The sequence below is a fragment of the Pseudochaenichthys georgianus genome, unplaced genomic scaffold (assembly GCF_902827115.2).
Source record: "Pseudochaenichthys georgianus unplaced genomic scaffold, fPseGeo1.2 scaffold_151_arrow_ctg1, whole genome shotgun sequence".
NCBI classification, from domain to species: Eukaryota; Metazoa; Chordata; class Actinopteri; order Perciformes; family Channichthyidae; genus Pseudochaenichthys; species Pseudochaenichthys georgianus.
The window spans coordinates 18,658-45,546 of NW_027262359.1; the positions used below are offsets into that span (position 1 = coordinate 18,658).

General features: G+C 45.0%; 2 protein-coding genes across 4 annotated transcripts in view; both read left to right on the top strand.

Moving 5' to 3' along the window:
• The window catches only part of cables2a (Cdk5 and Abl enzyme substrate 2a), a 13,381-nt gene extending 5,643 nt beyond the window's left edge, over positions 1-7,738 (top strand). The window contains exons 4-10 of one of the 2 annotated variants that reach the window (XM_034077347.2): positions 1,773-1,847; positions 2,396-2,495; positions 3,433-3,595; positions 4,305-4,402; positions 4,760-4,866; positions 5,093-5,297; positions 7,561-7,738. In XM_034077347.2, the coding sequence (XP_033933238.1) occupies positions 1,773-1,847; positions 2,396-2,495; positions 3,433-3,595; positions 4,305-4,402; positions 4,760-4,866; positions 5,093-5,297; positions 7,561-7,701 (889 nt within the window). In that variant the 3' untranslated portion in view covers positions 7,702-7,738. The remainder of the gene's footprint in view (positions 1-1,772; positions 1,848-2,395; positions 2,496-3,432; positions 3,596-4,304; positions 4,403-4,759; positions 4,867-5,092; positions 5,298-7,560) is intronic. The other variant, XM_034077348.2, reaches the window with a different exon arrangement.
• Positions 7,739-18,000: 10,262 nt separating this feature from the next.
• LOC117441143 (protein NLRC3-like) overlaps positions 18,001-26,889 on the top strand; it is a 36,421-nt gene continuing 27,532 nt past the window's right edge. Inside the window, exons 1-5 of one of the 2 annotated variants that reach the window (XM_034077339.2) lie at positions 18,001-18,072; positions 18,376-18,531; positions 18,747-18,854; positions 20,861-20,965; positions 22,962-23,066. In XM_034077339.2, the coding sequence (XP_033933230.1) occupies positions 18,407-18,531; positions 18,747-18,854; positions 20,861-20,965; positions 22,962-23,066 (443 nt within the window). In that variant the 5' untranslated portion in view covers positions 18,001-18,072; positions 18,376-18,406. The remainder of the gene's footprint in view (positions 18,073-18,375; positions 18,532-18,746; positions 18,855-20,860; positions 20,966-22,961; positions 23,067-26,889) is intronic. The other variant, XM_034077345.2, reaches the window with a different exon arrangement.

A 26,889-nucleotide genomic window follows, 5' to 3' on the forward strand; every position in this document is an offset into this window, starting at 1 on the left:
AACACAGCTGTTAGTCCGGGTTCTCCTCTGACTCCACGTACGGGACCATGTGTCGTCTGCTGGCGTGCGCAGGACGGTGGTGAAGAAGTCCTGAGTTAGCGGCCGATAGAGTGTCGTGGTGTGAAAGTGTGGAACCTCAGTGTGTGAAGGACGAACGTGGTGAAAACGGTTTTTACAGTTTCAAAGGGAAATTGTAAAATTGAAAGTTAGCATTTTTACTAAATCAAAGTATGCAAACCTCGAACGTAGGAAAATGTTTATTAGCTTTATTTGAAGTTGTATTAGCTAGGGATCGACCGATATGAGTAGTCAAGGAGACCGATATTTGGAACCGATATACATTTGCAGTGAAATCAGAAAATCTTGATCAAAATGTAGGATAATTTCTATGAAATGCCTTTTTATGTTTAATGAACTTTTCAGCATCTTCAAACTGGTTTCCTCCCTGAGTAAATGAAGTTAAAATAAAAACTACTAAAACTTGTTCTGTTCTGATGTTTGAGTGTCACTCCTCTCGTAGTCCCGGTCCAGCAGCACCAGATGGCGCTACGCGTCCTCCAAGACTTCAGTTTGAACCCTTTTTTCCAGTTTCAGAATATGACTTTATGTTAAGTATCCCAGGCTGTTTGAGGCGGTGCGTGTTCCCGTAGAACCTTCTAGATCAGCGCTTTCAAGCGTGAGGCGCGCCTCCCCGGGGGGCGCCGGAGAGCTTCAGGGGAGGCGCAGCCTGAGGAAGGAATAACGAGAAACAGTGAAATCTAGCTCGTTAACTTCAGCTAACTTTATGCGAGCGGCAACATGGATCGATTTTAGTGAAGTGACCTAAAGTGAGAGAGGAGACGAGTTCCCTCCACCTCCACCCACCTGTGTGAGTGCTCACTCCCTCCACCTCCCAGTGTGAGTGCGGGTCCAGGCTGCAGCCAGAGGATGATCTGTGGTTAGTCATATCTACATTGCACCCCCGCCTGTGTGCCTCAAAGACGCAGACTCATCGTTCCCACTAAAGTAGGGCTGAGTGCAGCGGCGGACTGGCCATCTGTGTTCTGGAGAATCACAGACTGACGACCGGCTCGGTTCACTGACGACCGGCACCGCCCTTTATTTGTTATGTTTTTAAACGGCATCATTTAAGTTGCGCTGACGGGCGACACCGTATCCCCCGCGGTCTCAGTCCAGCTCTCAGCCCCGGTGTGTCCTCTTCTCATGTATCCCCCGAGTCTCCGAGATGGGCGTCTGACTTCTCTAAACATATACCAACTTCTACTCTTCTGCATCTCTAGAGAGAGTCTGCGATCCTGAGTTAAATCAGACGGCAGATACTTCATTAGTTTTCCCACAGCAGCAGAGAGTTCACAGATATGACACTTAAGTAATAAATAGTATCTGCGTAGAAGAGGCTGCAGAGCTGTTGGTACCAGCGCAGAGTCACTGTGACATTAATACTGCGCACCAGTACTGTGTGCAGCAGCTGTTGTATGGAGGGAACAGGAGATTACTGTACTTATTGTACTGTACTATGTATATATTATATACATAGTACAGGGTACGGTAGCTGTTGCTCGTAGACTTAGTACATCGACACACAGTGAGTACAGTATTTAGTGGTTGTTACAGGGAGTACATCACAGTAGCTGTTTCCTGTCCACTGCTGACTGTGGTGTGGTGTGTGTGTGTGTGTGTGTGTGTGTGTGTGTGTGTGTGTGTGTGTGGTGTGTGTGTGTGTGTGTGTGTGTGTGTGTGTGTGTGTGTGTGTGTGTGTGTGTGTGTTGCAGGATCGTGCTGATTTGTGCCAAGCGGTCGCTTTACGCCGCTTTCTCAGTGCTGCCGTACGGAGAGAGTCACCTCAGGTACAGACAGCACAGCGCACACACATCCCCATCACACACACACCGTCACCTGTATGTTCTCATCATCCTCATCACTCTCGGGGGGGGGGGGGTGTGTGAGGTTAGGGTGATATTAAAGGTCTCCTATTGTGCTACTTGTAGTCATATATTATAGGTCTCAGGTCCTGCTTCCTCACACACTCTCTCTCCAGCGCAGGTTAGCTCTGAGTGCTAGCATGCTAATGTGAACACAGAGCATATTACTTCCAGAACACGTCTCTGACAGCAACGTTTCTGATTGGCCCGTGGGGGTAAAGCCCGCCCACATTTTAGTAATGTCGTCATGACGCAGCAAATCTGGATCAGCTCCGTTGATTTTGGGGAAAAGTCAGAATTTGGAGAAAATCTTTCAGAATTTCGAGATAAAAAGTCAGAATTCGGAGAACATGGTTTTGTTTTCCGACACGTTGAGAGTCTCCTGACACGCCGGCCGGGGACTGATGTAGAGAAGACATCGCAAAGTGCATTTTGCATGACAGGAGAGCTTTAACACAGTGTTTCTCCTGCAGTGATGCGAAGCTGGAGGCTCACAGGCAGAGGCTCTCGTCTGTCGTGGCTGCCGACCTGCTGCCGTCGCTGGAGGGCGTCGAGCTGGGAGACCTGGGGAAGGTACGTGCAGACCACAAACATGCCAGAGGGTGTTGTAGATACTTAATTGCTCTTTGTACTGCTCTGTTAGTGTACACTTTTAGTATGTGTTGACTGTATCTTCGTAACTCTGGCACAACAATTTCCTTCCATCTTATGTAACGTACATCACATCTGACATTTAACCGGTGCACAATTCACTGTCCATGGCTGGGCGTTATATGAAGTGTTTTTTACACAGACTCTAGGGCTGCATCATAATCTCGATTATTTGGGTCAATAATTGTAATTGCGATTTTTAAATGCGATTATTCATCGACTTTGAAAACATCCATTTATTGGAGAAAAAAAAATGTGAACAGGACATTTTTAACAGTTGATTACCCTGGCCTGAACGTTAAGTGTAATTCAACTGAAAAGTAATAATAAAAAAATAATCGTTTTATTTCGATTACGTTGTTTTCGTAATCGTTGCAAGCCATAATCGCGATTTAAAATACGATTTAATTGAGCAGCCCTAACACACTCTCCAGCACAGGTTAGCTCTGAGTGTTAGCATGCTAATGTGAACACAGACCATATCACTTCCAGAACACGTCTCATTGTTTCTGACAGCAACGCTTCTGATTGGCCCGTGGGGGTAAAGCCCGCCCACATTTTAGTAATGTCGTCATGACGCAGCAAATCTGGATCAGCTCCGTTGTTCCCCGTTTTTAGAGATGTGGGTACGGAGGAAAAGAGAGAGGGGTTATTTCCTGACACTTTGTGAGTCTCCTGACACACCGGGGACACACGGGGGACACACTGGGGACACACCGAGACACACGGGGGACACATGGTGATGGAGAAAATACATAAAAAAGTGACTTTTGCATGATCAGAAACCTTTAAGCTAACAACAATCTGAACCCCCTCTCTCTCTCTCCCCCCCCCCCACCCCCCCCCCCCCCCCCCCCAGACGGTGTCGTACGCCCAGCTCCTGTTCCCCACCAACGCCCTGGTGAGGCTGAAGAGTGGGGGGGCGCTGGACACTGCTCAGACCCCCCAGTCCCGTTTCCGAGGCAACGGGCAGAGGACCTTCACCCCCGCCCGCCTGAACAACAGCGCGGCACCAGAGCCCAGTACGTCTTTAACACACACACACACACACACACACACACACACACACACACACACACACACACACACACACACACACACACACACACACACACACACACACACACACACACACACACACACCTACCTGCTTTGTTTCCTGCCCCTCAGGTGTATTTAGCTTGCATTATGATATGATGTGATATGAATGACGTCTGCACTCACAGTGCCGCGTACTGTATTTAATGTACTCTGATCCGGTTACTGATGTCGTGGCCGATATTTAAGTAAGCTTTCTTAACGCTAATGTTATAATAGTCAGATTGCTCTGAAGATGGAGGTGATATTCTATTCATGTTCACGTTCACACAGTCGGTGATTTTTGCGGCCGTCTTTCCTGCGACGGCAGTTTTTCTGTATTTCCTTTCTCCTGTGATATGACTTGATCGCTTTAAACTCCGCACACTGAGCTCTGATTGGTCAGCAGGCGGTGCTTTCACTGAGGTGATCTCTTAGCCTGCAACCTAACCTGCTCCGGGGCAGGTTAGCCGCTCAGCATCAGTTACCATGGAGATCTAGCCTGCTAAAAAGAGAACCAGCGTCGTGGGACCGGAAAGCCGGAGTTTACCTGAAGTTAGCCGCTAAGAGAACATCCGGCTTCGTGGTGCAGGCCTCTGGTGTATTAACTGTGTGTGTGTGTGTGTGTGTGTGTGTGTGTGTGTGTGTGTGCAGGTGTGGAGGAGGTGGTGGAGTACGACCCCAACCTGCTCAGTGACCCTCAGTGGCCGTGTGGCCGACACAAGAGGGTCCTGATCTTCGCTTCATACGTGGTGAGAGATCGCTCCTTTCTCTAAGTGTGATTACGTGCAGGTCAATAATCAACAAGGACGGATTATCCACTCGGCTCTTAAAGACGATGTGAAGAGAAACACCTCGAGCTGAAGAATCCATTAGTCTTTGGACACAAACATAACCAGTTGCTATTTTGGAAAATCTCTTCTTGATTTGGAGGAAAGCGCGGTGTCGCTGCAGGTCCTAGAAAGCCTTACACACACCGGAGTGAGACACGTCCCGCTGACATGCTGCAGAGTGGACCCTCTCACGGCCGCTCTGCAGTCTGAGCCGCAGGGTCCTTGGTAACCGTTATAAGTCTGCAGCGCTGTCCTAAGACTGACTCCTCTCTGCAGACGACCATCGTGGAGTACGTGAAGCCTTCGGACCTGAAGAGGAACATGAACGAGATGTTCAGAGAGAAGTTTCCTCACATCAAGCTGACGCTCAGCAAGATACGAAGGTACACGCACATCTTAGTATTAATATCACTGAGGAAACTACAAAACAAGACATTACTTATCAATAAAGTGTACGTTCATGTTTGGAGTTTGTTTTAAGACGCCACGTGGATCTTTGGATCGGTTCACAGAAACATCGAGGAGAGAAATCTACATTTATAGAAACGTTGTACAGCCTGAACCCCACGGGTTCTCCAGATACGACTAACCCCTCTCTCTCTCCCTCAGTCTGAAGCGGGAGATGCGAGCGATGAGTGAGGACTGCGGCCTGCAGCCGGTCACCGTCGCCATGTCCTTCGTTTACTTTGAGAAGCTGGTGCTGCAGGGCCGCCTCAACAAGCAGAACAGGAAGCTGGTGGCGGCGACCTGCGTCCTGCTGGCGGCCAAGATCAGCAGCGACCTGCGGAAGCCTGAGGTCAAACAGCTGATCGAAGTGAGGACACACACACACACACACACACACACACACACACACACACACACACACACACACACACACACACACACACACACACACACACACATAGACAGAGCAGTGAGGAAACACACACAGAGCCACAAAGAAAACACAAAAAAGCTTGTCTTGTATTTTATTGAGAAATTCCCCAAAAGGATGTAAAACAATTAAATCAATAATAACTAGGGCCGGGACTTTAACGCGTTAATTGAGATTAATTAATTACACAACAATTAACACGTTAAAGAAATTAACGCACTTTAATCGCACTTATTTTTGCACAGCGGAACGTTTCTCACTGGATGAGTTTCAGGCGTACCGATTATACTGGAGCACCACGTTCATGCCTTCAGCATGGGACTTCAAACAACAACAAACCACGGTGATCAATAGTCAAACATGAACGAACAAGCTGATGAGACCGCTTTGGTCGGCCCCGTGGATGGGACATTTTGTTTTAAAAAACGGACGGATGGAAGCGTCAATAAGAGCCGCAGCTCATCAAGCCTAAAGTATCACCTAAATGCAAAGCATGTAGCAGCTAGCATGTAGCAGCTAGCTGCTACATGCTTTGCATGTAGCAGCTAGCGTGGACGTTAGCCCGACTCCGAGTGCAAGGAACCACACCCTGACCCAACCCACACTCAACCAGATGACTGGTTTCAGGGCCAGGATAAGTAAGTCCACGTCTGAGAAAATAACCAGCTCCCTGGCTCACTGGATTGGGCTCAACTCAGGGCTCGACATTAAGGACTGCCCGATGGCCCGGGGCCATCTAGTATTTAGCTCGGGCAATGAAGCCTCACCTGCTGGTTGCCCAATCTATTATGCCAGTATCATGCAGCTCGCGGATCCAGTGATGAGTGACCCAACAGTAAAACTAAACATATCTATAACTAGTTTAGGTAGTTTGAGAGGTAATTAAAATAGCTACGTGTGATATTCTAACCTGAAGTCTGTGTTTTGTTCCGCTCACCGCTGCAGGTGATCATGCAGAGCTGCGTGTCGAGTCTCGACTCGTCGGCAGCAGCTGATCTCTCTCTCCCGTCAGATTAGACTTCACTCGCGTTTATGTCCATATCGATCAGATCCAGCTAGTTCTAGCTAATGATATGACTACCTGCTTATTAAAAGACAACTACACAATAAGTGTCGCTATGCAACCGGGTGAGGCCGCAAAGTATAGCGCAGCATTATGCATTTGTTTACATGCCCACCGGAACCCCGAGGCATTACCAACAGATCAACGCACAATCAACCCACACAGGACATCTCTTTCTCCACATTAAGTGTTAGACATTAGAGTTGACTCTTCTTGTCTGTCACATAAGTGGCGCAACTGAAGCGGTATTGCTCTAAAGGGAAATTATTTTGACCGAAGAGATTTAGATTTGCCGGCTAACGGGAACTCTGACGTGTGCTTCGCGGATGCGCTCGGCTCCTCTCGACTGCTGCTCGGGTCTGCTCAGTCAGCTTCCGGATGAGGAGGCATTCGTTCGACCAACTTACAGTAGTTAACATTACAAACATTTTTAACAGGGGCCATAATAGTGTAAATAATGTTTGTTTGGCAGTTATAACTGAATGTAATGTTTTCTACTTTTTTCCACCTGATGAAGGCATTTGCCTTCATCAGGTGGAAAGTGTTTTGACCAACAACTTAAGTATTTCTTATAGCTATGCAGGGCATGCAAGCGAGCAAACACAAACAAGATCAAACAAACAAGTGAAATGAAGAATACAATTGAAATTGTACAATATAATATTGTGGTGGTTCATCTTATAATTCAGTCTAGAGAACCAGACAGCATCTAAGACCTGCACACATCTACATTTTCTAGGGGGGGGGGGCCCCCAAACCATTTTTCAGGGCAATCTCTATTGGGCTCAGGGCCATCTGTAAATTAGCTTAGATGGCCCACATCCTTAATGTCATGCACTTGGACTGTAGACCACTTGGAGTAAAATCCATGTGAAAATTGCTTCTCACTGTTCTCAGGTCAAATATGTATATTTGATTAAAAATGCGATTAATTTCAATTAATTAATTACAAAGCCTCTAATTAATTAGATGCATTTTTTTAATCGAGTCCCGGCTCTAATAAAAACACAATAAGTCAAATCCTCATTATTCAATAGCATCAAACTGTAAACACTGTGTGTGTGTGTGTGTGTGTGTGTGTGTGTGTGTGCCTCTGCCTCTGCCTCTTTAACCTGCCCTCTCCCCTGTCTGGAGCAGAAGCTGGAGGAACGGTTCCGGATCAACCGGCGGGAGCTGATCCCTCTGGAGTTCCCCGTGCTCGTGGCTCTGGAGATGGGCCTGTATCTCCCCGAGAGCAAAGTCATGCCCCACTACCGCAGACTGGTGCAGCAGGGCTAGAGAGAGAGTGTGTGTGGTGGGGGGGGGGGGTAGACCAGCGGGGAGAGAGTGTGTGTGTGTGTGTGTGTGGGGGGGTAATCCAGCAGAAAGAGTGGGTCGACCAGTTAATAAGCTCTGGTGTTTGAAACTAGAACTCTGGTACTATTTATTTCCTGTAAATGAAGGGTAGTTTACACTCCTGTGTGTGTGTGTCTCAGTGTGTGTGTGTGTGTATTCATGCCCTCTATGTTAGAGATGTGCAGCGAGTGCGTTAATTGTGCTTTGATCTTGGTGTCCAGTGACGCGGTTCCTTTTGGTACGTCCTTGTATTCTCAACGTACGGAAGCCCAGAGGGGTCAAACGATAATGTGGTGATCCGTCCTGCACCTTCCTCACTGCTATACGCAGCCTGTATCGGGTGCGTTACGAACTACAAAGAACCATACTGTTGATTTTTGTAAATGCCTTTTCTTTAAAACTCACTGTGAAGTGTTTTTAGCCATTTTACTGAAACATGATACTGTAGAGGTCCGCCTCTTATTTAAGAAGTGGCCTTTTTAATTTATGTATTTTATTGTGTGTGCATCAATAATCCAGCCACTTTCATGTATTGATCCGGTGGCTGCTGTGTCCCGACTGTGGAGGCGTATTTATTATTCATTTTTTTATATATTATCAAGAAACACTGGAATGTATTCCTCTGTATTTTTCAGTTCTCAGGAATTTTACTTTCTAATCTTTAACAGCTGATGAGATCGAACCCAAAGAGACGTCTGAGTGTCACTCACATGCGGTCAATGGACGGTAACTGACTGCACTGCTGTCACACATTTAGCTGTTCGTTTATGGGTCAAAAAAAGTGCCTGAAATCATCATATATATATTTAACTTTGACATTTCAGAGTCCTGCTGCTGTTCACATGTTTAAATGTTGAGGTTGTTGTTGTTGTCGTCCGGGAAAAATAATCACAAGTTGTACTTTGACTGCTACGATAACCGTCCGAACAGATCTGTACCTGCACATGTTGTACTTGTATGGTTTAAATGGGTGAATATTCATTGTTTTTCTTACGGTAAAATGAATGTTTTTTTCAAATATATTTTCAGAGTTGGAAAAATTCATGCAGCGTTTCTGTTTTTTTGACTCAATCATTCATGAAGCTGTAAATCTCCTTGAAGCGGAACAGGTAATATTTAGAGTCCACAGTAAGTCATTAATACTAATACTAATACTGTTGTCGAATATTAAACGAGAAACTACATAGTAAAGTACGTCGAATATTAAAAACACGACATAGTCGAATGTAACCCCTGATTACTAAGACATGAGACCCCTTTCACTTGTTTTAAGGCTTTGCAATAAATACACAGACTGATATAAATAATTAATTTGTTTTATTAATAATTAGAAACTAAAATAGAGCTTTAAACCGATGCAGGGGAACCAAGATGCTCAGTTTCAGTTCTTTTTGCAGAGTGTTCCAAGCTAGAGGAGTTGCGCATATAAAAGCTTTCGTACCTAAATCAGTCCTGGCACTCTTGGACTGAAGGGGTGTTTCTCAATGTCGAGGACGCTTCCTTGTCTTCCGAGTCAGGTCCATCAGAGGCTTGGCAAGAATCCTTCCTGGCATTCGGAGAACGAAGAATGGAACAGGCTAACTCCCTGATCCCACCGGAAGCGTCTGCGCTGCGACCTCCTCCTGCGTCATAACCCACCAGGCGCGTTTCAAAACGTTGCGGAAGCGGAGCGTCGTGTGTGTAGCCTCGCAGTTGTTGATTTAAACACGAGTTTATTTGGGGGATGGGCCTGGGCCGGATGAACGTTCCACTTCCTGCCTGCGCTGCGCCGCGTCAAAAATAGGATTCATCCTATATTTTAGAATTTTCTTGCGGCAAGGAGCTTCTCGGACGCTTCGAGCCGCGGCGCAGCGGGTCTGGTGGAATAGCACCCATTGACTAGAGTGGCCGCGATCGCTAAAAACGCCGCAGCGCAGACGCTCCTGGTGGGATTAGGGGGTAACATGTGTGCGTTATATGAGAGGCTCCCGCCTTTTCCGCCAAAGATTTTGGAAATTGGTCCGTGCGCAAAGCATTGTGGGTATTTTAAGACTGCGTAGGATACACATGTGCAGCCTCGAAATTTCGCGCAACAAAAGACACCGGCCTGGGTAGAATTCCAAGCATCCTCGACATTGGAACAGTCCTTCGGCAGCACTCGATGACGTAGCATCCTTGAAATAGTGGCTTTGGAGCAGCCTTCCTCGACATTGAGAAACACCCAGCGACTCAGCAGCGATAGCTTTGTATAAATGATTTGGGGAAAATAAGACTAGACCCTAGATTCCACCGGGTCCGTCTGCGTCGCGTTACGGCCGCGCCGCGGCGTTCGCTAAGATCGCGGCCACTCTAGCCGTGTTACGGCTCAGAAGCGTCCCAGAAGCGTCTCGGCGCTGGGCTCCACTCAAAATATGATTGAAGTCTATTTTTCGACGCGAGGCGTTGCAGAGGCGCTGAGCAGGAAGTGGACCGGTCAGAGCATCCGGCCCATCCCCAAAATAAACTAATTTTGCAGACCCTATCCCTCCGTAGTCTTTCAAGTAGGAGGAGAAGCGCCAGCGTTCTCCTCTGGTTTACAGGCACTGTGTAAATTATATTTATAGAATAATTATGGTGATGAATGCATTTTTTTACCACTAACATGCAGCAACACATCTTTGATTCATGTCGTTTATAACTGGAATATTACATTACATTACATTTAGCTGACGCTTTTATCCAAAGCGACTTACAATAAGTGCGTTCGACCAGGAAGACACAACCTTGAAGAAAACAGAATCATATAGCAATCAGGTTTCATAGAGCCAAACATTTCAAGTGCTACTCAACTGGCTTTAGATAAGCCAGTCCTTTATTAGTATAGAAGTGCTCTGTAAGCAGTTCTTTGTTAGTAATTCTATCGCTCGAGGTGGAGTCGAAACAGGCCCGGTTCCAGAACAAAATGACTCAGGGTGCATCTGATATTAGAGAGGGTGCAGTGGTAAAGTACTATTTTTATAATTGGGGAGTGGACCTGACACCCTCTAGGGGGGTCCTCACCTCCTCTAGGGGGACCGGGGGCATGCTCCCCCGGGAAGACTTTTTTTTTTAAATATTGAAGTTTAAACCATCAATCTGGTGCACTTTGAGAGCAACATGAAGAGATCTATGGATCTATGTGCTCTTTGCTTGATTATGCCTTCCCAGTCCCTTATCACGTAGCCTATAAGAGCATGGCGCCAGTTGTTGTAGCCAGTTGTGGTGAAGGCATCTGACTTACTTGAACCGAAATGTCTACATGCATGGCAGAAGATGGCATCTTTTTCACATGAATATTCCAGCCAATCTCTGTTTTGAAACCATGAGCTGCAAAATGAGTGCCTTAATTATGTAACTTTTTTTTGTTTTTATCTTTTTTTAGTATATTGTTTATTATATTATAACTTTTTTTGCATATTGTTGTGTTGTTTGTTTATTATATTATAACTTAGTACTTTTTTAACGCATTTAAGATATGCAACACTAAGCTGTCTGTGGCTCTTTCCTGCTGTAACGCTGCAAATGTCCCCTCTGTGGGACTAATAAAGGTATTCTGATTACCCCACTGTACAGGTGAGTTGGGTACTTTTTTAAATATACCTGGGCAGGCTCTGTTTTGCCGAGGTCCTCTGGCACTTGCGGGCCGCCGAGGGGTGGCGGTGTTTGGGGCAACGAAGACGGCTGTGGCTGCTCCGCCTGTGGGCGAGGCGGACTAAGCCGGCGAGTCGGGCGTCAGTGTCCACGACAGTAACGTAATGTCCCCACGATCTGAACTGTTATTACCTGCAGTAGATGCAGTGTTGCTGCTGGCGATAAGGGCTGGTTGTTTTAACCATTTTCTGATGTCCATCATTGACTGCTGTGTCAGCACCTTGCAGATGATGAACACACAGCGTCACAGGTCACACGCACCTGACGTAATAACGTTACTTACCGTTTAAATTGACCAAATAAATGCAGCAGACATTATTAAACCACAATTACAATTTATTTTATTTCAACTACATTTTTCTTCTTATTATTATTACTACTATTATGATTATTATATATGTAATATTTTTCACTTTTCATTATTTCTTTTTTTCACTTTTTTTTCTTTTTTTTTTACTTTTCATTTTTCAAATGAGGGTGCATAACGACTCAACTGAGGGTGCAATGCACCCTTATGCACCCCCGTAGAACCGGGCCTGAGTCGAAAGAGATGAGTTTTCAGTCTGCGCCGGAAGATGTACAGGCTTTCTGCTGTCCTGATGTCAATAGCCGCGTTCACACTGCGGTACTTTTCCCACAAAGGTTCATGCGAACTTAGTTCATGCGAACTCTTTAGTTCGCATGAACTGAGTACAGATCGCGTTCACACCAGAAAAAGTCCCTGGGGGAGGATTAGGCAAATGAAGCCGCTGACGGCACTTCTTCTTCTTCTGCTTTGGGTTTACTGGCAGGCCGCAAACCACTTCACGGCGTATACTGCCGCCCAAAGTCCCCGGCCGGAAGTCCCCGGAGTTGGGGACTGGCTTCAGTAGAAGCTGCTGGGAGTCCCAGCAGCTTCTACTCATCTCCACCGCTCCCATGTTTTATTTTGTGTTGCCATAAGTTAGTCTCTCTGCGTTTCTGCGCTGGGCTAATGCTAATAATGCTAATGCGAGGATAATAAAATGGCGGCTTCACAAAACATTTTGGGAGTTTTACGGGGCGTGGTTTGCAATTCGCCCAGCCAATCAGGAATATAGCTCTTTTCTCAAAAAAGAGCCGCTCGAAAGTCCCTGCTCTCTAGCAGGGACTTTCGAGCGGGTAAAAAGGTTCGCATGAACTACTTTTAGTACCGGCTCTTTTTGGTGTGAACGTGATCATGAACTAAGTTCGCATGAACCTTTGTGGGAAAAGTACCGCAGTGTGAACGCTCATTCCACCATTTTGGAGCCAGGATAGCAAACCCACGTGTTTTTGCTGATGGGAACTGGGGTCCCCCTCGCAGTGAGGGTGCAGCGAGTCGTTTGGTTGATGCAGAGCGGAGTGCACGCGCTGGGGTGTACGGTTTAACCATGTCCTGGATGTAGGAAGGGCCAGATCCATTCGCAGCATGGTATGCAAGTACCAGTGTGACAGTCTTGAAGTGAATTCTAATATTACAGTTATTATTAACTTTGTCTGCACAAAGTAGCCTGTCCAGGAAATATGCCCAAATCAACAAAAACTGCGAGCCGGCAGGCAAGACGCTCCGCTTCTGAAATGCTTCTGAAACGCCGGAGGAGGCCGGACCAAAACCGCGGCGCAGTCGTGACGCGACGCAGACGGACCCGGTGGAATCGAGGGGTTAAAGCGATCTTCTTTGCCACACCTTTTAAAAGACATCTTTAGTGAGTTTTGATAAAAATATGAGATTGATACATATCAATCTTAATGTGATTGTTATTGATGTAATTGATGTTGTGTAAATCCACACTCAAATCTGAAGATTCCCCTTGATTTAAGTATTGAACAAAATATTATTAGACTAAGGTTTTTAGATTATCAAAATTGATAAAAAGAGAGAAACTGTTGGGGAATATTTTCCAAGGCCCATAACTTTTACCCAGTGTATCAGTTCAAACTGTCCTGACTGAGCACACGCACCTCGTAGCCTTGGCTGCTGTGCTCTCAGTGTTCTGTCTCCCTGCTCCTGCCTGCTGGCGCCAGCTGATAGAGGTGTTATGGTTCTATGTTCCTGCCTGATGGCGTCAGCTGATAGAGGTGTTATGGTTCTATGTTCCTGCCTGATGGCGTCAGCTGATAGAGGTGTTATGGTTCTATGTTCCTGCCTGATGGCGTCAGCTGATAGAGGTGTTATGGTTCTATGTTCCTGCCTGCTGGATCAGCTGATAGAGGTGTTATGGTTCTATGTTCCTGCCTGTTGGCCAGCTGATAGAGGTGTTATGGTTCTATGTTCCTGCCTGTTGGATCAGCTGATAGAGGTGTTATGGTTCTATGTTCCTGCCTGATGACGTCAGCTGATAGAGGTGTTATGGTTCTATGTTCCTGCCTGCTGGCGTCAGCTGATAGAGGTGTTATGGTTCTATGTTCCTGCCTGCTGGCGTCAGCTGATAGAGGTGTTATGGTTCTATGTTCCTGCCTGATGGCGTCAGCTGATAGAGGTGTTATGGTTCTATGTTCCTGCCTGCTGGCGTCAGCTGATAGAGGTGTTATGGTTCTATGTTCCTGCCTGCTGGCGTCAGCTGATAGAGGTGTTATGGTTCTATGTTCCTGCCTGATGGCGTCAGCTGATAGAGGTGTTATGGTTCTATGTTCCTGCCTGTTGGATCAGCTGATAGAGGTGTTATGGTTCTATGTTCCTGCCTGCTGGTGTCAGCTGATAGAGGTGTTATGGTTCTATGTTCCTGCCTGATGGCGTCAGCTGATAGAGGTGTTATGGTTCTATGTTCCTGCCTGCTGGCGTCAGCTGATAGAGGTGTTATGGTTCTATGTTCCTGCCTGCTGGATCAGCTGATAGAGGTGTTATGGTTCTATGTTCCTGCCTGTTGGATCAGCTGATAGAGGTGTTATGGTTCTATGTTCCTGCCTGTTGGATCAGCTGATAGAGGTGTTATGGTTCTATGTTCCTGCCTGCTGGATCAGCTGATAGAGGTGTTATGGTTCTATGTTCCTGCCTGTTGGATCAGCTGATAGAGGTGTTATGGTTCTATGTTCCTGCCTGCTGGCGTCAGCTGATAGAGGTGTTATGGTTCTATGTTCCTGCCTGCTGGCGTCAGCTGATAGAGGTGTTATGGTTCTATGTTCCTGCCTGCTGGCGTCAGCTGATAGAGGTGTTATGGTTCTATGTTCCTGCCTGCTGGCGTCAGCTGATAGAGGTGTTATGGTTCTATGTTCCTGCCTGTTGGCGTCAGCTGATAGAGGTGTTATGGTTCTATGTTCCTGCCTGCTGGCGTCAGCCGATAGAGGTGTTATGGTTCTATGTTCCTGCCTGTTGGATCAGCTGATAGAGGTGTTATGGTTCTATGTTCCTGCCTGCTGGCGTCAGCTGATAGAGGTGTTATGGTTCTATGTTCCTGCCTGTTGGCGCCAGCTGATAGAGGTGTTATGGTTCTATGTTCCTGCCTGCTGGCGCCAGCTGATAGAGGTGTTATGGTTCTATGTTCCTGCCTGATGGATCAGCTGATAGAGGTGTTATGGTTCTATGTTCCTGCCTGTTGGCCAGCTGATAGAGGTGTTATGGTTCTATGTTCCTGCCTGTTGGCGTCAGCTGATAGAGGTGTTATGGTTCTATGTTCCTGCCTGTTGGATCAGCTGATAGAGGTGTTATGGTTCTATGTTCCTGCCTGATGGCGCCAGCTGATAGAGGTGTTATGGTTCTATGTTCCTGCCTGTTGGCCAGCTGATAGAGGTGTTATGGTTCTATGTTCCTGCCTGTTGGATCAGCTGATAGAGGTGTTATGGTTCTATGTTCCTGCCTGCTGGATCAGCTGATAGAGGTGTTATGGTTCTATGTTCCTGCCTGCTGGATCAGCTGATAGAGGTGTTATGGTTCTATGTTCCTGCCTGCTGGATCAGCTGATAGAGGTGTTATGGTTCTATGTTCCTGCCTGATGGCGCCAGCTGATAGAGGTGTTATGGTTCTATGTTCCTGCCTGTTGGATCAGCTGATAGAGGTGTTATGGTTCTATGATCCTGCCTGTTGGATCAGCTGATAGAGGTGTTATGGTTCTATGTTCCTGCCTGCTGGCGTCAGCTGATAGAGGTGTTATGGTTCTATGTTCCTGCCTGATGGCGCCAGCTGATAGAGGTGTTATGGTTCTATGTTCCTGCCTGTTGGATCAGCTGATAGAGGTGTTATGGTTCTATGTTCCTGCCTGATGGCGCCAGCTGATAGAGGTGTTATGGTTCTATGTTCCTGCCTGTTGGATCAGCTGATAGAGGTGTTATGGTTCTATGTTCCTGCCTGCTGGATCAGCTGATAGAGGTGTTATGGTTCTATGTTCCTGCCTGATGGCGCCAGCTGATAGAGGTGTTATGGTTCTATGTTCCTGCCTGTTGGATCAGCTGATAGAGGTGTTATGGTTCTATGTTCCTGCCTGCTGGATCAGCTGATAGAGGTGTTATGGTTCTATGTTCCTGCCTGTTGGATCAGCTGATAGAGGTGTTATGGTTCTATGTTCCTGCCTGCTGGCGTCAGCTGATAGAGGTGTTATGGTTCTATGTTCCTGCCTGTTGGATCAGCTGATAGAGGTGTTATGGTTCTATGTTCCTGCCTGCTGGATCAGCTGATAGAGGTGTTATGGTTCTATGTTCCTGTCTGTTGGATCAGCTGATAGAGGTGTTATGGTTCTATGTTCCTGCGTGCTGGATCAGCTGATAGAGGTGTTATGGTTCTATGTTCCTGTCTGTTGGATCAGCTGATAGAGGTGTTATGGTTCTATGTTCCTGCCTGCTGGCGTCAGCTGATAGAGGTGTTATGGTTCTATGTTCCTGCCTGTTGGATCAGCTGATAGAGGTGTTATGGTTCTATGTTCCTGCCTGCTGGATCAGCTGATAGAGGTGTTATGGTTCTATGTTCCTGTCTGTTGGCCAGCTGATAGAGGTGTTATGGTTCTATGTTCCTGCCTGCTGGATCAGCTGATAGAGGTGTTATGGTTCTATGTTCCTGTCTGTTGGATCAGCTGATAGAGGTGTTATGGTTCTATGTTCCTGCCTGCTGGCGTCAGCTGATAGAGGTGTTATGGTTCTATGTTCCTGCCTGTTGGATCAGCTGATAGAGGTGTTATGGTTCTATGTTCCTGCCTGTTGGATCAGCTGATAGAGGTGTTATGGTTCTATGTTCCTGCCTGATGGATCAGCTGATAGAGGTGTTATGGTTCTATGTTCCTGCCTGTTGGATCAGCTGATAGAGGTGTTATGGTTCTATGTTCCTGCCTGTTGGATCAGCTGATAGAGGTGTTATGGTTCTATGTTCCTGCCTGTTGGATCAGCTGATAGAGGTGTTATGGTTCTATGTTCCTGCCTGTTGGATCAGCTGATAGAGGTGTTATGGTTCTATGTTCCTGCCTGCTGGATCAGCTGATAGAGGTGTTATGGTTCTATGTTCCTGCCTGCTGGATCAGCTGATAGAGGTGTTATGGTTCTATGTTCCTGCCTGCTGGATCAGCTGATAGAGGTGTTATGGTTCTATGTTCCTGCCTGATGGATCAGCTGATAGAGGTGTTATGGTTCTATGTTCCTGCCTGCTGGATCAGCTGATAGAGGTGTTATGGTTCTATGTTCCTGCCTGATGGATCAGCTGATAGAGGTGTTATGGTTCTATGTTCCTGCCTGCTGGATCAGCTGATAGAGGTGGTTCTCTCTTGTTATGCAGCATGTTGATGGTGCTCTCTGAACTCGCTAAACACAGGGGTCTGGGGTAGAGTTCTTCAGAATTGACGTGGCAACTCTCCCGTGCACTCAGACCGTGGCTGCTGTGACTTGTGATGTGAATTCTCCGGCTGAAGCTCCAAATAAACCATCAGTGTTTGACATCAAAGCTCCTGCTCTTCCCGTGTCTCTTTCCTGAGTCGGTGACTCCCACTGCATTCATTGCTGCTACACACAAGTTTCCCTAACACAAAGCAGAAGAAGAAGTGACGTCAGCGGCTTCATTTGCGTAATCCTCCCTCAGGGACTTATTCCGGTGTGAACACGATCTACTAGGACAGTTCCGGGACTAAAGAGTTCGGTGGGACTAAGTACCGGGAACTAAGTATACGGCAAAGTACTTGGTGCGAAAGCGGCTAATGGTAGGACAGTATATTTATGTTTCTTCACAAGCTGAAAGCAGAGTGTGGTTCTGGAGAGCTACAACGACTGAAGTGATGTGAGATTGGATTGACAACCATTAGCTCTAAATGAGAGGGATTATTTGATTGATCTGATTTTGAGTGGTTGATTAAATATTATATTTGTTTTAAAGTATTTAATGCATTGTGATCATTGTTACAGTCTGAAATAAGACATTGAGCCATAGAAAGAGTCCTGGGTTCCAAAATTAGATATAGCTTAAATACTCATAATTGTATATATATATATATATTGAATGCAGGATGTTTACTGGGTGATTTTCACACTGTGGTTTTAATATGTTTATTTAAATAACTTTGTTGATCTTCTTTTTAGCTCTATTTCCATCTCACTGAACAAAGTCCCTGTATGTGAACTGGTTCAGCTGGTAAGGCTGGTTATGAATCAAGAGTAGGAGCTGCAGACAGGAAGGGGAGTTGAAAGTGAAAGTATAAAGTCAGACTTGTCAGAGTGCCAGACGCCATTTTACAGCTCGAGGAGCAGGAGGACAACAGGGTGAGTGTTAACACCAGGATCTGCTTTCTAACATTTACTCTGTTTTACTGGATGTCAGAACATCAGCGTCCTAGAGTCCAGAGAGACTTCTACAAGTGGTGTGAACTGGTTTTATTTCCTGTTTTCTGACTCATCAAAGCAACATAACATGCGACAGCCCAGCGCAGTCAAAATGGGGAACGGCCTGTCTGAAGTCTGACTGATTTGATGTATTTTAACCAAGTTTTTTATTGCTGGTTTAGATTTAAATAAGTGTGTTATTATCATGTGTGTGTGTGTGTGTGTGTGTGTGTGTGTGTCCAGTGTTACTGGTTTATCTCTCAGACTGGAGAAGATGAGTGGTTTACAAGATGAGGAAGAGGACACATCTTCAGTCCCCAGCTGTCTGTCTCTGAAGAGTGACCGGTCTAAAGAGCTTCCTCCAGTCTTCAGTGATGAACCTGGACCCTCAGACACAGAGTAAGAGTTTCTGCTGTAACCTGACCTGAAGAGGATCCAGTTTTTATGTTATCAGATAATCTAAACTGTTCTTTAATGATCGCAGTGTCCAGTAATAAAGTTTAAACTCTTGATACCTGGCGTCATCAGCGATACTAAATAATCTACATACAGACAGAAGTCAAAATGTGCTCTCTTAATGAACTAATGATGTTTAAAACATGTTGTTTCCACAGACAGAGAACGGAGTCTCCAGTCCCCAGCTGTCTGTCTCTGAAGAGTGACTGGTCTAAATACTGGCTTCCTCCAAACTTCAGTAATGAACCTGGACCCTCAGACACAAAGTAAGAGTTTCTGCTGTAACCTGATGAGGATCCAGTTTTTATATAGTCTGATATATCTTTAACCTGTTAAACCCGATTGCTGGTGGCAATCAAAAGTTGTGTTGGCTTTAAAACGCATATAAACGCTGCTGAAGGTTAATCCAATGTGTCTGTGTCACTTTGAAATGATTACTGATAATTAGGGCTGTCAAACGATTACATTTTTTAATCAGATTAATCACAGCTTAAAAATGAATTAATCAGATTAATCACCATTCGAACTATGTCCGAAATATGCCATTTCTTTATGTATATTGTTGGGAATGGAAAGATAAATGAAAGAAGGCGGATATATCCATTTAACACACAGTATCTATGTTTATTATAACATTTTTCTGCGTGTCAAAATGAAAGACAACCCACACACCTATCAATCATCAAACCGTGGGGTCTTAATTCATTACGTGTTGATTTCTATCAACGGGGGAGTACTTCAGGAAAGTCGACAGAGGGGGGGCTAGTGGAGTACTTCGTGACCACAGAGTGTGAACGTTGTGATCAGCTGTTTTAGCGCAGTTCTCCAGTGAAGGGGGGGAGTCTCCCTCCGCTGCCGGTTGGCGTAGTTTTGTCACAGTTCCGTTGTACAGACCGACGTTAACAGCAGCCTGTCTGTGCACACGGAGACCGACTCTGTCGTCCGGTGATCTAACCGCCTTCTGGAAAAGCTTCACAAGTACGTCGGTACGCAAATGCGCTTTGTGACACAAGTGACGGTACGCATTTCAGATTACATAACCTGCGTACCAGTTATGTGCACCCCTGTACCAGAGCCATATTATTACTATTGTATGGCTCTGCCCTGTACTACGGCACAAGTATTCTCCGTCGGGACTTCCTGCAACAACACCACGCCGTTATCAAAGATGTTCTATTGAGAAGACGATCACTACGTGACAAAAGTTTTCAAAACCGTGGCTACTGAAATCAATCTTACTAACTGCTGTCTGTGCAAGTTACTCCGCGAGTTGGCAGACTTTATTTTGCTTACTTTAACATCATTGTTCATGGTGGGGCTAAGCCATTTCTTGGTATGGGTGTAGCCTACCCCAGCCATACCCTGGCGCTGCCACGTATGGGGCGGGCCATTCTGCACATGCGTTAAATGCGTTAAATATTTTAACGCAATTAATTAAAAAAATTAATTACCGCCGTTAACGCGATAATTTTGACAGCACTACTGATAATCCATCATCACATTTATGGCAATAAAACTGTTCTTTAATGATCGCAGTGTACAGTAATAAAGTTTAAACTGGTGATCCCTGGCGTCATCAGTGATACTAAAAAAATCTACATACTGCTCTTTGCTCTTCTGTTATCTGATAATCTAAAGGACACGGGTCAAACTCATGGCCCGGGGGCCAAATCAGGCCCTTAGTGGATTTAATTTCGGCCCGCAGGATAATTTCTAATTGCTATTAGATTGCCCGCCGGTATATTGCACGCACACCTTCACTCCATCCTGAGGGTCTCCTCCGCTCAGAGCCTGACCCCAAACATTGATGACCTTGCACCCGAGATGAGAGGCCAAGTGTCTGAACTAGCATCACAGAGCAGCACACGGAGCTCAATGGATGCTTCCTTCTGCACTTTCTCTCTCTCGACAACAGGGCATGTTTGGTTTCTCTCTGAGGGGAATAGTTTTGTTGAAGCTGTTGTTGGCCTGTGGAGAAATGTACTCATAAGAAAGGACTCTGGAAAAGCTGCAGATCGAGCCATAAGAAATGAACGCAACTGATTATTTAATGTTTAATGTTGTTTTTAAAGGCAATAATTGAAGCTTTGTGAGTTCCAGGTTTAATATGTGCAATAAGTTCATTTCAATACGTTTGCAATAAACATTGAACCAGTCCGCTCCTCGACTAGTACCCATTTTTTAATTTAGGCCCACTGAGTATTTGAGTTTGAAGTCAAAATCTGCTCTCTGAATGAACTAATGATGTTTAAAACACGTGTTGTTTCCACAGACAGAGAGCAGAGTCTCCAGTCCCCAGCTGTCTGTCTCTGAAGAGTGACCGGTCTAAAGGAATAGCAGAAGACTTCAGAAATGAACCTGGACCCTCAGACACAAAGTAAGAGTTTCTGCTGTAACCTGATGAGGATCCAGTTTTTATATAGTCTAATATATCTTTAACCTGTTAAACCGGATTGCTGGTGGCAATCAAAAGTTGTGTTGGCTTTAAAACGCATATAAACGCTGCTGAAGGTTAATCCAATGTGTCTGTGTCACTTTGTAATGATTACTGATAATTAGGGCTGTCAAACGATTACATTTTTTAATCAGATTAATCACAGCTTAAAAATGAATTAATCAGATTAATCACCATTCGAACTATGTCCGAAATATGCCATTTCTTTATGTATATTGTTGGGAATGGAAAGATAAATGAAAGAAGGCGGATATATCCATTTAACACACAGTATCTATGTTTATTATAACATTTTTCTGCGTGTCAAAATGAAAGACAACCCACACACCTATCAATCATCAAACCGTGGGGTCTTAATTCATTACGTGTTGATTTCTATCAACGGGGAGTACTTCAGGAAAGTCGACAGAGGGGGGGCTAGTGGAGTACTTCGTGACCACAGAGTGTGAACGTTGTGATCAGCTGTTTTAGCGCAGGTCTCCAGTGAAGGGGGGGAGTCTCCCTCCGCTGCCGGTTGGCGTAGTTTTGTCACAGTTCCGTTGTACAGACCGACGTTAACAGCAGCCTGTCTGTGCACACGGAGACCGACTCTGTCGTCCGGTGATCTAACCGCCTTCTGGAAAAGCTTCACAAGTACGTCGGTACGCAAATGCGCTTTGTGACACAAGTGACGGTACGCATTTCAGATTACATAACCTGCGTACCAGTTATGTGCACCCCTGTACCAGAGCCATATTATTACTATTGTATGGCTCTGCCCTGTACTACGGCACAAGTATTCTCCGTCGGGACTTCCTGCAACAACACCACGCCGTTATCAAAGATGTTCTATTGAGAAGACGATCACTACGTGACAAAAGTTTTCAAAACCGTGGCTACTGAAATCAATCTTACTTACTGCTGTCTGTGCAATTTACTCCGCGAGTTGGCAGACTTTATTTTGCTTACTTTAACATCATTGTTCATGGTGGGGCTAAGCCATTTCTTGGTATGGGTGTAGCCTACCCCAGCCATACCCTGGCGCTGCCACGTATGGGGCGGGCCATTCTGCACATGCGTTAAATATTTTAACGCAATTAATTAAAAAAATTAATTACCGCCGTTAACGCGATAATTTTGACAGCACTACTGATAATCCATCATCACATTTATGGCAATAAAACTGTTCTTTAATGATCGCAGTGTACAGTAATAAAGTTTAAACTGGTGATCCCTGGCGTCATCAGTGATACTAAAAAAATCTACATACTGCTCTTTGCTCTTCTGTTATCTGATAATCTAAAGGACACGGGTCAAACTCATGGCCCGGGGGCCAAATCAGGCCCTTAGTGGATTTAATTTCGGCCCGCAGGATAATTTCTAATTGCTATTAGATTGCCCGCCGGTATATTGCACGCACACCTTCACTCCATCCTGAGGGTCTCCTCCGCTCAGAGCCTGACCCCAAACATTGATGACCTTGCACCCGAGATGAGAGGCCAAGTGTCTGAACTAGCATCACAGAGCAGCACACGGAGCTCAATGGATGCTTCCTTCTGCACTTTCTCTCTCTCGACAACAGGGCATGTTTGGTTTCTCTCTGAGGGGAATAGTTTTGTTGAAGCTGTTGTTGGCCTGTGGAGAAATGTACTCATAAGAAAGGACTCTGGAAAAGCTGCAGATCGAGCCATAAGAAATGAACGCAACTGATTATTTAATGTTTAATGTTGTTTTTAAAGGCAATAATTGAAGCTTTGTGAGTTCCAGGTTTAATATGTGCAATAAGTTCATTTCAATACGTTTGCAATAAACATTGAACCAGTCCGCTCCTCGACTAGTACCCATTTTTTAATTTAGGCCCACTGAGTATTTGAGTTTGAAGTCAAAATCTGCTCTCTGAATGAACTAATGATGTTTAAAACACGTGTTGTTTCCACAGACAGAGAGCAGAGTCTCCAGTCCCCAGCTGTCTGTCTCTGAAGAGTGACCGGTCTAAAGGAATAGCAGAAGACTTCAGAAATGAACCTGGACCCTCAGACACAAAGTAAGAGTTTCTGCTGTAACCTGATGAGGATCCAGTTTTTATATAGTCTAATATATCTTTAACCTGTTAAACCGGATTGCTGGTGGCAATCAAAAATTGTGTTGGCTTTAAAACGCATATAAACGCTGCTGAAGGTTAATCCAATGTGTCTGTGTCACTTTGAAATGATTACTGATAATTAGGGGTGTAACGGTTCACAGAAGTCACGGTTCGGTTCGTACCTCGGTTTCGGGGTCACGGTTCGGTACGGTTTCGGTACAACAAGGGAAAGCAAAAAAAAGTCCCAAATGCATAATTTTTTTTTGCTGTTATTTATTTTTAACAGTAGTGCATGTTTCGGTATGAAAACAAGGAAAGGAACTCTAACATTTGGAATCATTAACTGACAACAAACCACAAACAGTAACACACACACACTCAGATGGCCATATTACAAACAAAAAGGTTAAATAAGCTGTACAACTAAAAAAAATGTCTTGAAAATATTAAAATAAATAATAAGAAAGTGTTTCAATCACAATCAATAAAAGGCAATACAGAACTGTATAATATCTCCTGATGTTAACATAAAACAAATACAATGATAAATATAAAACTAAATAAAATCTGTACCCTTAGGAGCAATGTCTAACATGTGTAATCATTAACTTGTGTGTGTGTGTGTGAGGCCATTATGCCTAAATAAAAGGCACTCAAGCTTTATTCTATTTTTAAGTTTTTTTTCAAAAAGATTAGTTTGTCTACATTGTCAGTAGTGAGGGCAGATCTGTTTGCGGTAACTATGTCACCTGCCGTCGAGAAAACCCTCTCGCTGGGGACTGAGGTGGCAGGTACAGCCAGGTAACAATGTGCCAACATGGCTACATTAGGATAAACAGACTCATTATCCTTCCACCAGGCAAGAGGGTTTGAGTCGATTGAAATGCACTCCTTTGCCATGTACGCAGACACTTCGTCCTTCAACTGCTGCTTCAAATCAGGCTGGTTACTCTGGCCAGGTTTAAAGAGTGGGCTAAAAAGTTCTTCCATGGCTGACCTCTTTGGAGGGGGGGGGTGCCGACTCTGCTGTCGCTGGTAATGAAATGGCCTGTGATGTAGTCGCTGGACTGGCCCCTGTAGTCTCAACCTGCAGTAAATACATGACAAAAACAGGTAATAAGTGAGTTCAGTGACCATTGTTACAATAAAATGTTTAGTTAAGACATAAGATAAGGTATTTAAAATATCACCATAATACATACATTTTCTGCTCTGCTCAGAACTTCAGGTATGATGATCTTCATAGATTCTCAGATGAGAGGCACGGTCCAAGTGAGGAAGTGTTTTGAACCTCGGATCCAGAGCTGTGCACTTGTGAAGGAAGTCCTGCAGCCCAGCGTCAGAGTATCTTTTTTGCAGATTTTCCCTGATGGCATGCTTGAGTTCCCCGACAGTGGGAGTGTCCTCATCGTTTTGTTCCATAGATTTCAAGATCATGGTTTTAAGTGGTAGGATCATAGAAACCGATGGTGCCGTTTCAGTGCTCAGTATTGTAGTGACTGTCTTCAGAGGTTTCATAATCTCAATCACATTCTCTGCGACTCTTACCTCCTGGTCAGTCAGATTGGCAATATCTTTGTTCTTCAGGGCACTTAGTGCCGAGTAAACAGCCGATTGCTGTTCAAGGTACCGCTCAACCATTTCATAGCTGGAGTTCCAGCGTGTGGCCACATCGTTGATGAGTCGGTGTTTTGGCAAGTGAAGCATCTCCTGCTTTTGCTCCAAAACATGTGCAGCCGTTGTGCTGCGGTGGAAAAAAGAAACAGCTCTTCTGATTTTCCCCAGCAGTCGAGATACCTGGTTGACTGCCATCGCTTTCTGTGATGCTAAGTTTAATGTATGGGCAAAGAATCCTATTTGTGGACCCAGTCCTGCTTCACTGACAGCTTTAACAATGTTTCTTGCATTGTCAGTGGTCACTGCGATAGTTTTGGGCTTTTCAAGTTTATACTCTGCTACTGCCTCTTGTAGCTTCTCAGCTAGGTGGGTGCTAGTGTGCTGTTCATACACAGGGCGTGTAAGTAGAACTGGATTTTGCATTTCCCACTCTGAGTTGATGAAGTGTGCGGTCACTGTGAGATAACTTTCAGTAGCACGGGAGGTCCATCCATCTGTTAGTGCAACAGCGGATGCAGCGGACAACTCATGCTCAACAACCGCTCGTGTGCGCCGGTAAATTGCAGGGACCATGGACTGGCTCATGTGCGCACGGGATGGGACACTATAGCGAGGCTCGAGCACTTTCAATAAATATTTGAAGCCGGGGTCCTCTACTATTGCATAAGGTCGCATTGCCGTTGCAATATACATGCCAATTGCTTCGGTTATTTATTTTTGGTCTCTCGGCTCTCATTTCTATTGGCTTCTTAAAAACAGCGGGGATTAGCTGTTGAACAGCTGTCGTCTTTTGCCGGGCTCCGGTGATTGGCAAATCTGGGTGATGCCTTCGGATGTGATTTAGCATGTTGGACGTGTTACCACTAGCATACCGCACCGCTGTGAAACAACGCCGACACACCGTCCTCGTCCGATCCACAACTCGCATCCCATCATTATTATAGTCCACAGGGAACCCAAAATGTTCCCACACACCTGATTTAAACGAAGCAGGTGGGTCTTCTAGCTCCTGTGTGGTGTTTGAACTCGCCATAGCTAACTTTTCTTCTTCATGTATTGTGTTCGTTTTGTAGTGTTTGTTGTTCTTGTTCTGCATTTGTTATTTACGGGCGGCTGGCTTTTAGGCACAATACCGCCCCCTGGATTATATATAGTGTAATACTGCCCTGAGTGACAGGCTTTTTTTCCACTCGTAAAAAAAGGCGTATTCGCCGTGTGACTGCATGTGCCGAACCGTGACCTCCGAACCGTGACGGTACGGGACGAATACGGATACCGTTACACCCCTACTGATAATCCATCATCACATTTATGGCAATAAACCTATTTTTCATATCGAGTGTAACCGAGCTTCCGCACTCTAAAAACAAAGGCCTTGGCTCAACAAAGAAAATCAACGCAACAGTTTGCATCGATGTTTATTGAGTTAAGACAACTTCTAATGAAATTGTCTTAAAGCAACAAAGTTATTTGGGTTAGGGGAGAAGGCTTTTCCTCTACAGTCAGGTGTTTTTAATTACCACTTACTTAATAATTAGTAGCATAAACACAAGTTTTGAAGTTGATTACTCAAAAGATTAAGTTGCTCCAACTAGTTTTACCGTATGATTTAAAAGGAATTTTAAGTTGTACTTAATTACCATCATTGTGAACACACGTTTTTAAGTTGACAACCATTTATAAATTAAGTTGCTCCAAATATATTGTATTCAATAGTTTTTTTTCTTAACTTTTTCATGTGTTTGCCTTTTTAAATAAATAAATAAATTGATTCCACAACAAAAATATTAGGCAATTCACTTTTTATTTTGAACTGCAGTTATTTATTTCAACACATGATGTTTCAATCAGGAGAGAATTCATTTTGTTTGAACATTTATGGACACATGCTGCTGACTGCAGGAGAGAGGAGAACCATTTTATAGTTTGGCTGCAGCTCGCTGATTGGCTGCTGGAGAATGAGGTGAAATGTAATAGGTTAAAGAGAGCGCCTGTGATGAGCTGATTATATGCAGCTGCGGACTGAATGTATCATACCCAGTCTTCCGGAAAGAACTTGCGCTGAGCTTCATTTCAATCTTGAGAAAAAAGATAAATAACACAAATTTAAATTGCCCCACAAATAATAAATAAACACATTAGCCGTATTACCGTGGGACATGGGGAC